This window comes from Myripristis murdjan, chromosome 13, assembly GCF_902150065.1.
Source record: "Myripristis murdjan chromosome 13, fMyrMur1.1, whole genome shotgun sequence".
NCBI lineage: Eukaryota > Metazoa > Chordata > Actinopteri > Holocentriformes > Holocentridae > Myripristis > Myripristis murdjan.
The window spans coordinates 30,662,583-30,676,077 of NC_043992.1; the positions used below are offsets into that span (position 1 = coordinate 30,662,583).

A 13,495-nucleotide genomic window follows, 5' to 3' on the forward strand; every position below is an offset into this window, starting at 1 on the left:
TTTGTTTCCTTTCACACTCAAATTTATTGACAGAAGCCTTTATACAAGCATTAACAATATTTGAAACCTCCACATGGGATTAAAATCGAGATGATAGTAACCACTGAAAAAACACAATCAAGTCACAAAAAAGAAGCTGAGAGGGAAATAATGAACCCAGATAATTCACAATAGCATTAAACACAATTCCTAATATATTTCACATAATCAAAATTGTATTGTTTTTCCCCACATTCCCATAATACACTCTAGCCTGCTGATCTGTTAAAAGTCACTAGAGGGCAGTAGAAGACAGTTTAATAAAAGGTAGGACTACTGAACTGAGAATGGTTAATCTTCAAAATGAAATAGCCCTGACATGAACAGTTTAGGATTGGACACCTTTTATGTCTGAAAATCCCAAAGGTAGTCCATGATGACCAACAGGTGATTTCATTCTACTGGGAAGTATCTTCATTTATGCCTGCATTTAGCTGTGTACAGATTCCTCTAACTTTCATCATATCAACCAGTCTCTCTTTGAACTCTCTACACAGATAGATGTAGAGGAGAGGATCCAGGCAGACATTGGTAGTGGAGAGCCACAGGGCAAAGTTATTGGCTATCTTCATCCAATCGTCAGCACAGACACTGCCGTGACTGAGCTCATACATTGTATGGAATGGAATCCGTAACATATGGAGAGGCACAAAACATACAAAGAATACAAGGAGAATCAAGAAGACCCTTAGTTTGGTTTTCTTCTTTCCCTGGTTATTGTTGCTCCCAGAGTTTCTGAAGGACTGAAGAACCTTGTTGGTGATGCAGATGTAGCAAACCACAACCAGCGCACTGACAAACCAGAAAAGCACCTCCATAAATAAAATCACAAACTGATGAAGAGTCAGACCAGCTGGACCTTTGAGGGACATACAAAAATCTCCTGTTGTGTTACCAGGATCCTGATCAGTTAGAATGATGGTTGGGATAGTTGTGCTTCCAAATATCACCACCCAGACCAGGCTGCACATGACACGACTGAAGACCAGGTTTTGTCCCAGTGAGCTCCCACACGGTCTGACAATTTTGAAGAAGCGATCTAAGCTGATGAGACCCATTAAAGAAATGCTTGTGTACAGGCAGCTGTACAAAATTACAGTTGAGTAACGGCAGGCGACCATTTTTAACTCAACTGTTGCTCCTGGGAGGGTACTAGCTACCATTAGTGGGATCGACAAGGTCAAGAGCAGGTCAGCAGCCACCAGGTTTTTCAGGTACACTATGAAGGTAGAGGTGGACCGGAGGTGCAACGAGACACATCCTGCAACTGCATTGAGCAACAACGCAACGGGGAACATCAGCAAATAGAGGACAGAGACAGCCACATCTGCGGTGTGATAGCCGAGGGTGGGACATTCCTGTGAAAGATATGATGTGTTGTTGGATGTCATTTTAGAATCTGGAAAGACAATAAAGAGACATCAAAGAAACGTAGCAAGCGTGGCATCATCCGTTTTTGACTTGATGAAGGTTATCTGGAATGTCAGATTTATAGTTCCATCTAGTCAGGGACTGGTCTATGCCAAGTAAATAAAACTAGTTGGGCTCTGCTATTTTTACCAGTGTGGTTTTCTTGGTTAATTTAAGAGTCCAAGGTTTGCAACACAGTAAAAATTACATTCCTGTGCAAGTGGTGCTTGGCTGTATAAGTTAGATAGTCATTCTGTCAAACTCAAACATGCTGTTTTGAGCCTGGTGCTTTTTTTTTTTTTTTTTTTAGCCTCCTTGTGCTTTATTTTGATGTGTCTCTGTGTTTTGCGAGTGATTATTAATTTCTTAAATCAAAATAGGCTCATTCCTTCTGAAGGCCTTCAGAGAGATGTTGTGACAAAAGGCTGTATAAATTAATGAGCATGACTCACTCCAGGCCACAATGGCCAACAACAAAGACCGACTACCTCTGATTTAAATGTTTCCTGCTCTTCCAATTGAGCCTGATTTGCATCGATCATTTAGACATTTGTTTTCATCACTTAGTTTTGAATGCACGACCGGAGGATTTGAATGCATCCTGGATGCTGAACTTGACACCTTCAGTTTGGACACTTTAATGATACAAACAGTGAACATATGCAATAATGAATGTGATGAGAGAAAAAAAAAGAGAAAAAAAATCATGGTACTATTCATCACATACAGTCATACTGAATATACACTGAATGTACAATATATTAGGGACATTGTTCTGTTATTGAATCGATTCGTGTTTTGCTCAGCCCATTTCCCATTTGTTGCAAAGTTCAAAAATCCTTCTGCTTTTTAACATTTCCTCTTTTGATTGAAATAGATTTACTCAGGGATATCAGTAAGGAGAAATGTCTTTTACCAGGATTAACTTTTTGCAGTTTACTTCAGAAATAGCAAGAGTCCCTAATATTTTGTGTGTTTAGTACAGATTGCTCATTTAAATCCAGGCTTTAAACTACCCTTGAAATGCTGTTAAGTGTTTTCTGTGGTTGGTTAGTTTGGAAATCTCTAGCCACCCTCCTCCTCCCCATCACCCCCGAAAACCACACAGGTTACTTGCGTCCAAGACCATTTCATTGTGAGAACACTTAACATGCGAGTACACATATTTCACCCATCAGTTTATGCCCATGTGATTCCTTAAATAAACTCCTCATAATATTCTGAGAGCAAACTAAAGTTTGTTTGTTTTTTTTAAACAAGTTCATAACAAATTCTATATTGTCACTTACCAAGACTGGTTATCTCCGCACTGCAGACTGGGAAATTATCATGACCAAGAGCTAAAAAGTGAAGATACTGTCAGCACCTTCAGCCTGAGGGATGCAAATCAATGCAAAATGAGCTGCCCATGGGGAGAACCTCAACATTTTTTGTCACTGGCCAAACAGAATGGTGTAGTGGTGTTTGGGTAGATGGGTATAATGTGACTAGCAGGGACATCGTAGTGGGGGAAAAGCGGGACTGATTACCCAGGGCCACAATGGGGGAGGGGGCCCTCGAAAGGCCTGAAATAAAAAGGTTTGCCCATTGGCCGGCTATACAAGGGCCCAATAACATTTCTTTTCATGGGGCCCAAAATCCCTGGCAGCGCCCCTGGTGACTAGTGACATGCACACTCACACATGCGCAAAAGTATGCAATCAGGGGAATACAACACTTAAAAAAAATTTAATTGCATGCATTTCAATTAATTTACACAAATTTACACATTTTCAACACAAAAAAACTGACCTGAATTTTCTAGGTTACTTGCACATCAGCCTGCATGTGCACCTCACTAAGGTTTTGAGAAAAGTGCACAGACTGCAGTGAAAACCTGATGTCTGTCCAAAAGTAAAGTTAAAGCAGAAAACAATTCACAGTTTTGAAGAAGAGAGAAAAAAAAAACTGTACTTAGTTCGCTATAACTTGAAATCTGAAAGCTGGACTGAATAAATGTGGTTGTGTTTGGCATACACAACCAAAGATTTTGATGTTGTTAAAGATCTGTGCTGATGTACACATAATATCCTGCTGGAACATACACAGTTCACTTTGTGCTGTCTGTCAGAGACACACTACAGTCACATTCAACATGTTAATGAAATAGCTGAACATCAGTTTGTCACCCACGTATAACTGGGATACAACATTTTCAGATACGACCTGTGGAAATCTGTACATGTCCAGTTGTTCTACCCACAGGCAGAGGAGTCTCCCAGAGGCGTGCTGTTTGTATCTGTGTCCGAGCCCCTCCCTGTCAGACAGCCGCAGGTACCAGGAGGCAGCCGAAAGGTCTTGAACAGGGTGGTCCTGAAGGACTTACAGAGGAAGAAGTATATGAGGGGGTCCAGGAGGGAGTTTAGGGATGAGAGCCAGAGAGTGCTCTCCTTCATCTGAAAGAGGAAAAGTTTGAGTTTGCAGTCGAAGAGCTTTTCCTGGGTCTGGCTCATGGTGTACGGCACGCGATTAAAGTGAAATGGCACGAAACACACAAAGAACACTGCCAGCACTAGGAACACATTGGCGCTGATATTTTTCTTTTTAGCCTGGCGGGGCTTCCCACTCACACCTTCACCTGCTCCGCTACATTTGGCCTTCGTGCGGGAATAGGAGTTGTACAGCTCTTTGGTGATTAGGGTATAACACACTATCACAGTCACCAAGTTGCCCCAGAAGATAACCTGACAGACATGATTTACCACTGCATGCCACTTCAGCCCTGCTTCTGTTTTCAGGTCACCGCACTTGAAGTATGGTGAGGTGGGGGTCTTACTTGTCAGGATCACATTGGGCAGACTCAGAGACAGCAGAAAGACCCAGATGGCCCCAGAAAGGAGCTTCCGACGGGTCAGCCTAACTGAATTTGTCCCCCTGAAGGGCCAGAGGGTCTTTCTGCAGCGGTCAATGCTGATGAGGCCAAAGAAGAGGATGCTGATATACATGGTGAGGTAGAAGAGCACAGACGACACCCGACATACAAATATACGCAGCCCAGTGGATGCCATGTTGGAGTCTGCCAACACCTGGAGAAACAATTTATTATTTTATGATTAAATATCCACAGTCAAAAATGTTGTGCAATATATTATCATGGGAAAATGAAACCAAACCTTAAAGGGGAATGTGAAGGTCATGATGACATCAGCCACTACGATATTCTTCAGGTATATAATGAAGTGAGACTTTGAGGGGATACGAAAAAACACCCAGACTGCCACACCATTCAGTGAAAGCCCCAAGACGAAGAGGAGGGAGTATAGAACAGGAAAAACCACAGTCGTCAAGATGTTGTCTCGGGAGCAGCTGCTGTTGGTGTGGTTATTAATGCCAGGAAGCAGGGGGAAACTGGAATTTCTCTCCATGGAGGGAATTGTCTAGAAAAAAAGAAAAAGAAAAAGAAAAAGATTCTCTCCAGTTCTCAAAACATATTATTATTATTATTATTATTATTATTATTATTATTATAAACATTAGCATTAATTTATTTTATTTTTTTTCACCACCAACAATAACAATAATAATAATAATCAACCAAGTTTGTGTCTTGAGCTAAAGATTGATCCTGTCATAGACGGTTTATGAATTAAAGGATTCATCTTTAGAATTACATAATGCGAAAATTTAAAACTTTTTTTTCTTTTTTTACATACAGTAACACATAAATATGCCTTGATTTGATTAGCATGACTGCAGTCAGTGGTTCTCAATAATAATAATGTAGCCCCTTTGAAATATATAGATAGATAGATAGATAGATAGATAGATAGATAGATAGATAGATAGATAGATCGATAGGTATACTTAATTGATCCCAAACTGGGAAATTCACAGTAACACACACACACACACATATATATATATATATATATATATATATATATATATTCAGCCAAGCACCTCCTGACTGGTGCAATAAATAAATAAATAAATGAAAATAAATAAATAAATAAATAAAGGTGGAGAAAAAAAGTCTATATAAAGAGGTACCATCCAGCTCCACCAGTGTCTGAAACAATAACCTGATACTGACGATATTTTGTTGGCTTTGGTTTTATTTTTGCTTCTTTTTCCATTTCTTTCTTCTTGTTTTCAGCTCTATCGCTGCATCAACCACAAACCCAATTTCTTGATTTTTGTCATGCTTCTTGGTCATAGTGAACCAGATTGTCAAACTAATGTTTACATTTTTTTGTTGTTGAACTTATTATAGTGTAGGCTAATTATTTTAGGAATTATGCATGACTCAATCATTTATTTAAAAAAAAAAAAAAAAATCTCACATTCCCCCTGCAGAATTGAGGTTATATGACCCACCTGTTGCTTTTGTTCCAGGATAATCACTTTGCTGTTCAGCTTCTGCTCCACCAGATTGCCGATGAAGTCCTGATGGAGTTTTGCCCGGTGTGCGCCGTTTGCAAGAGGGATCTTAGTATTATCCGTCTGTCTGGTACAAAACTGTCACACACACTGAAATAAATAATGCTGGACACTTAAACCAGTGTGTGTGTGTGTGTGGCTTGATAAGTCACAGGAAGACTTTCTCTTTCCCTTCCTCTTCTGTTTTCTGCTTCCTGTCATGAGAAATGGCTGTCTAGTCTATATGCTTCAGCTTAACACACATTTCATCAGCTCAGGAGCTCTTGTTGCACAATCAATGGTCTTTTGACCGGTGCTTGGTGTCTTTTCAAGTTATATTTGGTAGCCATTATGGTCCTTGCCATTGCTTTTACTGTATCTGCAAATGTATCTTTAATGTGTTTGAAAACTTACTCCATTGTGCTATTAAGTAATACATTTTAACAACTTTTTTCTTTTCATTTTTCTTCTTTTCTTTTTTTTTTAATTCTACCTCAGAACTTTTCTCTGATCTTAATTGAAGATTTGAAAAATGATTACACATCTACGATATTTACTCTGATCAAGGCAAAAATGATGTATAACATAAAACAGCAAACATGATTAATCATATTGCCTCTTGGCTTGTATGTGCACATCACGCACCCATATGTTAAAGAAATTTATGGACAAACAGCAATTATCTGATCATAAATTGGTGAAAGTGGATTGGTGAAAGTGTGTGATTGTCAAACGTGCGTGGATATCATGAGAGGGTTGCACCACTTATAAGATGCCACTAAGGTTCAGGTGACTTGTGAAAAACTGACTGGGCCCCTTCCTTTTAGTGAACAGTGCATATGTAGAACACAAGTGATGAATCCAAGGTTGGATTCAAGTGCACCTAAACGGAGTGGCACTGTAGGAAAATCCCACGGCCCCCGGGGCTGACAGGTGGCTTTGAAATATGGCAGCTGGTTGCAGGATAAATATTTGCAATAATGATGTTTCCAAGTATTAATTTTGCTAACTGCTTAGACAATTCATAGAGTCAAGCCAAAATAATACCACACCTGGTGGAACACCAAGACTGCATGAAATAGCTGTGCGAATGAAAAAACTTGGCCCAGGCAAGTCTTTGGCAACACCTTGTGATACAGCAGCAAAACTGGAACTGGAACTACAAATAGGAGTGGTAGTAGTAGTTCTTTTATCCAGTCATCACACACAATACAAGAAGTATAAACAGATTCAGATTCAGATATCCTTTATTTGCCATTGTGTAACACACATAGGAATTTGTTTCGGCATTTTCATGTGTGCATTGAATACTGTACAATATACAGTCTACTATACAATTAGAGATAGCAGTCTAGACAGTATACTGTAAAGAAAGTAATTAAGAGTGAGAGTTAGGCAATTACAAGTGTGAATGAAAAATAATTCACATTTGTAATCCTCAAAAATAGCTTTATAGATGATTATTTTGAAAACCAAAAGTGAGTTTCACATTCTTAAATTTATATTAGATGGCCAACAACAGATGGCAGCTGTAAATTTATGAATTTGTAAAGCTAGTTAGTTGTTAGTTAGTAGAGTTTAAATTATTATCGATAAAGAGAGTGAACCTGAGAGGGTGGAGCCTGGAGGATCATGTTGACCTTTGTGTCTTCAGTGGGCAGATGGAATGACTGACTCAGTGAATATATGAGCAGCACGCCTAGCATCTTATCATATAGGTCTCTGTATGTGCTCTGACAAAATGTAACCCTGCTGGACTGTACAAGAGAAAATGACTCATTGTGACTCATGAGTCCCTTTCAGCCTGACGGTGTCCTCTTCATATGTACTGTTACGAAATCTGGCCTTTGTGCAACTCAAACACAGTTGATTATCAAGACAATTCAAAGTGATGGCCATCTTTCTAACCATGTGTCTTGCCCCTCCCTTCACATGGGGCTGGCAAGTTTGTCACATGAAATATATGATAAAATTTCCATTGTTGCGCCATTGTCCTCCCAGAACCTACCACTGAAAATAACTTGTCAAAGATCCTGAGCTACTGACTCACCACTCGTCATACCACGCTCATCATTATGGTTTGTTTTGTCCACATGACAAGGGAACACAAATATGATGAGATTTGTCTGTTTCAGCTACAGACTTATGCTCCATGCAGTGCCATTTCAAGCTTAAATTTCCCTGGTTGGGATCAATAAAGTATATCTATCTATCTATCTATCTATCTAAAATTTTTGCTAAAAAAAAAAAAAAAAAAGTTGAAGCTACACAGTCATGATAAATGAGTAAGACAGCCTATGGCAATCATTACTGGCACTAATATTAAATATGCAGATGTGAGCTGTACCTAAGAATACTGATTAATATTAGTCATGAACATTTGGTTGAATAACTATTTCATGGGAGAAAGAGGAAAATTAAGAATGATTATGACCCTGGAGCTGCAGCTACGAGTTTAGGAAAGATGTGATTTGATCCTCAGACGTCAGGCTCAGTGTAAACTCTTGGAGGAACCAAGCTCTGCCATCTTTTACACCCCAAATCGTGCACATCCCAGCTGAAAATCCATGGTACTCAAGAACAACCAAAGACAAAGTTGGCACACAAAAGCAGTGCACCTTAAAGAGTACCTCGCCACACTGACACGGCACAGTTAAAATTATGAAAAGATAGCACATTGCAACACTGGACACTTCCCCTTCACAGCTCTCCCCCTCACCAATGTGCCTTTCATCTAACTGAGACAGGTTTCAGTCCTCACTTCTCTAGTGTTTTGGTTTCAGAGTAGGGGCGATGTGACATACTGGTATTAATGATAACTGTAAAAAAATGAAGTATTGATATCATGTTAGTAATATGCACATGGTAATATCATGTAAATAATCTAACATCTGTTTGATGTTGTTGTTGTTTCCTTTCTTGCTTTGTCTTCCTTTCCCTACATCACACACACACACACACACACACACACACACACACACAAACAGAGTGCACACGCCTGACGTGGTTATGGACTCTCACTCCACCTCCCTACACTTATATTTGGAGTGTAATTCTTTTGCCAAAAAAAGCGACGAAACACACAGTAAACTAAGTTAATGATGAATTTGACTGATATGGTTATTATAATATATTTTTAAAATTTACTATAGATATCATGATAATATCATTTCACGAATTCTTTTGGCCATCATAATTGTGGAGTGAAAATCATACACAAGTAACCACTGGCTGCAGACGTACATCACTGTTGCAGCCTTGATCAGTGAGGAATACTCTGTGGTTTTATTGCTGTTTGAGTTTGGTCATAATGATGTGTGAAAAACTTGCTTGTCAACATGGAAGGAAATTAAATAAAGTCAATATCTAGTGGAACAGAACAGATCATGTCCACAAGAGGAGTTGCACAACATTTAATTTGTGTCCACCTGCATGTACATGGCTGTTGCCAGAGAGCCATAATCTAATCTGTTCAGTGCCCTGCTGAGCTTCCAGCAAGCCTGGAGAAAGATTTTATGTGGGCCCAGGTGTCCACCTGACATCACAATAATTACTGGCCACTATTGCAGCAGCAGCATCATCTACTTTGGTGGGGCTGATGTTGCTTTCTGCATCACACTCTTAAAGACCTAAACAGTGGCATTTGATCTTGATCGGTAATTCATAATATTAAAAAAAAAAAAAAAAAGTTTTAATCCTTGGCCAAACTGATTTTAAACTTGATCAAAAATGCAGAACAATTAGGATCTCATAATTGGGAGTCCAGTATTGTAGTACTGTCCTCTGATGTTCAACTTTTAACAGTAAACCACAACAACATGAAACAGATATGATGCATGCAACCCAACAAGACTACAGTTTTGATACAACAATACAGAGCACTTCTATTGAAAACCAAAAACCGGTGAAGAATCCTGGCAATATTGCTTTTTGTTCCAAAGTGGAAAAATACAAAATTGTCTTTGGCAGCTGTTTCACTGATATAAAACATTCCCGTTTGCTCACTCTCCCCTTCAGAATTTGAACTCACTGCCTTCCCAAACCTTGTGAGATGTCAGGTTTTCTACCATAGTGTGTCTAGGGCAATTTCCTGGTTGTGAAATAGAAATTCCATGCCAGTGGCATCAACCTCCAGCCTTGTCTCTTAGAAACAACATATAAATGCAACTTCCCAAAACTGCTGTCGCCTCTCTTGTTCGGAGCACAACCTACTACAGTCTATGGCCGACTGAAACCTTGCCCTCTCATGCACATGGATCTTTGCGGGACACACCTACAAACAATGTGAGGTTTACCAGGTTAACGCAGGTTTACCATGTTCAAAGTCATGGGTTCAAGCCCTGACTGAATCAATTTAGTGCTGCAGCTCATCATAAGGTATATTCTTTTATGCATGCACACTTTCTAGAAGGAAACATCTCAGGCAGTGAACAGGCAAAAGTAACCACCGGCTGCAGACATGCGTCACTGTCACAGCCACGATTACAGTGAGGAATACTCTGTGGTTTCATCGCTGTATAACTTTGATCACTGTGGAGTCACAATGGTGTGAGAAAAACTTCATCAACACGGAAGGAAATAAAATAAAGTCAATATCTAGAGGGAGAGATCGTGTCAACAAGATTGGTTGCACAACATGTAGTTGTTGTCCACCTGCATGTGCATGCTTATTGTGAACTACAGTGAACTATAATCTCATTCTCTTTAGTGTCCTGCTGAGCTTTCAGCAAGCCTGAAGAAAGATTTTATACGGGCCCAGGTGCCCACCTGATGTCACAACACTTAATGTTAGAGCGCATTATTGCAGCAGCATCAACTGGTTTGGTGGGGTTGATGTTGCTTAACTCCATCTATTTAATAATGATTAGGATCTCATAATTCTATTGCATGTTTTTTTTTTTTTTTTAAACCATTGGCTATTTGATATTGAAATTTTAACAGAAAACAACAACACTAAACTGGTTTGATGCATGCAACACAGTAAGACTGCAGTTTAGATGGTGAAAAGATACGTTTTTGGCAGATGTTTCACCGATATAAAACGTTCCCATTTGCTCTCTCCAATTCACAGTTTGAACTCAGTGAGATAACAAGTTTTAGTGTCTCTAAGGCAACTTCCTGGTCATCAAATACAAGTTTCTTTCCAGTGGTGTCAACCTCCAACTTTGTCTTGTGGAGACGACACATGAAGAAAATTTCCCCAAACTGTTGTCTCTCCTCTTGTTTGGTATAGCCTACAATAATCTGAGATCGGCTGTTCAGGGTAGCTTCTTCCCTGTTTTCACCGTTTCACAAAAATGTGAAGGGAAAACATAAATAGACAAACAAATACTAAATAACCAAAAACAAATAAATAAATAAATAAAAATAAATAAATAATAAAAAAAAATAGTGTAAAATGTCATGATGTTGCTCACAATGGCTAATGGCTTGAACAAACAAAACAATATTCAAAAGCAAATATTCCTTTCACATTAATAGTAAATTTGAGTGGAGGTGTCAAAACTTTCAAGTGAAGGACACACCATATTATGCTAAAGTTCTGGGCGCAAAAAACAAAACAAGGACATAAATGGAAAAGCACATTGGCAGATATTTTTTTTACACTCTTTTCAGTTTTTTTTTTTTTTTTTTTTTTTTTAATACATACAGTGAGTACAAAAACACAGATGATATGAATCCTCCAGCCATCCAGTAGGGACATCGGACTGATCTCATTTACATACTGTAAATTCAAGCAATGGTTTGTCACCATTCTCCTCTAGAACCATTATATCTATTTTTTTAGGATTTTGAATGTATTTCAATATCATATTTATGACTGAACAAATTTCAGATTTCAGTGTTTAATTTTATATGTTAGGTTTTAAATTGTGAATTTAACAGTTTTGAAAAAAAATATATATAAAAAATGCAAAAAGGGCTGAAGAGACATATCATTTTGCTGGTAGCTGAGCTTAAGTGAGGAATCATTTTAGGCATTATGAGCTCAGTGAATGTGTTATATTAACCATGTGTCAAAGCAATGTCACTGAACGAAATAATTAAGTGAATCTAGTTAGTGTGAGTTTGCTCTATTGCAGTTATTATGCTTCTGAGATTATCAGATTATTTTATGTTAATCTGTAGTAGTCATGCACTTTCATAAATTAAACACATTATTCAGTGTTTTAATTTTCGCAGTGGGAATATGACAATACATTTCTTACGCACTGAAACAACAGTCTCTGACTGATGGCCTTTTGCCCTTAATTCGCTTGGGTACAACATCGTCGGCATGGTAACTTTGCAACTTCCTGTGTCTCAGCGAGGACTGGTGGAGTCAGCAGCATTCACTTCCTAAGTGAGTGTGTGAGTGTGCATGAACGTGCCCACATGTGTGTTTTTGTGTGTGGGTCTGTTTTTGACTACTTACGGGGACACACACCACACCTACAGTAAGACCAGTTATTTGGGGATGGCTTGTCCACCTGGGGACAAAAACTGTGTCCCCAATGCGGCTTTTTAGGTCGGTGGTTAATGTTGGCGTTAGGGACAGGGTAAGTCTCCAGGAAATGATTGTGAGACTTTGTAACATCCACCAAAGTTACCTAAGTAAATGTGTGTCTGACTTTCAGGGACAAATTTCAGATTCAAAACCTGAAACTGGAGACGCCTTGTTCATTTTTTTTTTTTTTTTTTTCAAGTTTTATTTATCTTTTATTTTATCTGCAGGCTGTGCCAGAGATATCCAAACATCAGTCCTCCTAAGTCAAGGAAATTATGTAAAAGAGCAACATGTTTCCTTTACAGCAGTTTGAAAAGCTCTTTATAAATATTCAATCTCTTTAGTAGATCTAGTGCGATAGTTGCTTGCATGAAAGGATAAAAGGCTTGAGATATAAGGAGGTAATTTCAGAGCATCAAGAGCAACAATTGGAGAAAAAAAAGTTGTGCCCCCAACTGGAAAAAATGGGTCAGTGGTGAAGGTTAGGGTTAGGGTAAGGCATGGTCAGGGTTACAGTGGGTTACAGTAAGTCTCCGGGAAATGAATGTGATTCTATGTAATGTCCCCAAAAGTGACGCAGGTCAACATGTGTGGGTGTGGTTGTGTGTGTGTGGGTGGGTGGGTGTGGGTGTGCACACTTGGACATTCTTCTGTTGTGTTTGTTACATGTATATTTCAGCCTAAGTTCACTCATATTCATACATAAGGTTGATATCCCAAACCTCCATATTCACACTATTCTTCACAGTGCTGTAATCTCCACTGTTCGGCATCTGGCTCTGATCAGCGCTGGATTAAGCATGCATTCTCCTCAAGGGCACGAGACAGCTACAGCTGCGACTGCTGTTTTTACAGTTTAACAGTGGCCTTTTTCCCTGTCTGTCCATACACTCACATGCCTGTCTTTCTACCCTATCTGGCGGTTCCAGGGAACTGAGTCCTGAGTTGCTTGGAAGTATTTCTTCTTCTTTTTATTTTGTATGTGACTAGCTCGAAAACCCACTTTTTTTCTTGTTGTTATGAACTGAACTGAAGTGAACTCCCTTGATTTTGTATTTTGTGTTAGTTGTCCTTATTGCTCTTGAGCAGTTATTGCAGTTTATGTTGTAACAGTGCATTATATTGATTATCTGGTATTTTATGTTTGATGATGATCTCACG

At 39.0% G+C, this 13,495-nt stretch overlaps 2 protein-coding genes across 2 annotated transcripts; both read right to left on the reverse strand.

Moving 5' to 3' along the window:
- Positions 1–437: 437 nt before the first annotated feature.
- Positions 438–1,430, reverse strand: LOC115369723 (P2Y purinoceptor 13-like). The gene has a single exon (XM_030066391.1). It carries the CDS (start codon positions 1,428–1,430, stop codon positions 438–440), a length of 993 nt encoding a protein of 330 aa, XP_029922251.1.
- A 1,767-nt stretch (positions 1,431–3,197) lies between these two features.
- On the reverse strand, positions 3,198–5,940 carry p2ry12 (purinergic receptor P2Y12). Its single transcript, XM_030067066.1, has 3 exons — positions 5,806–5,940; positions 4,602–4,865; positions 3,198–4,514 (listed from the first exon to the last, which is right to left on the reverse strand). The coding sequence occupies exons 2-3, from the start codon at positions 4,851–4,853 to the stop codon at positions 3,684–3,686; spliced, it is 1,083 nt and encodes a 360-aa protein (XP_029922926.1). The 5' UTR covers positions 4,854–4,865; positions 5,806–5,940; the 3' UTR covers positions 3,198–3,683.
- Between the last annotated feature and the right edge of the window lie 7,555 nt (positions 5,941–13,495).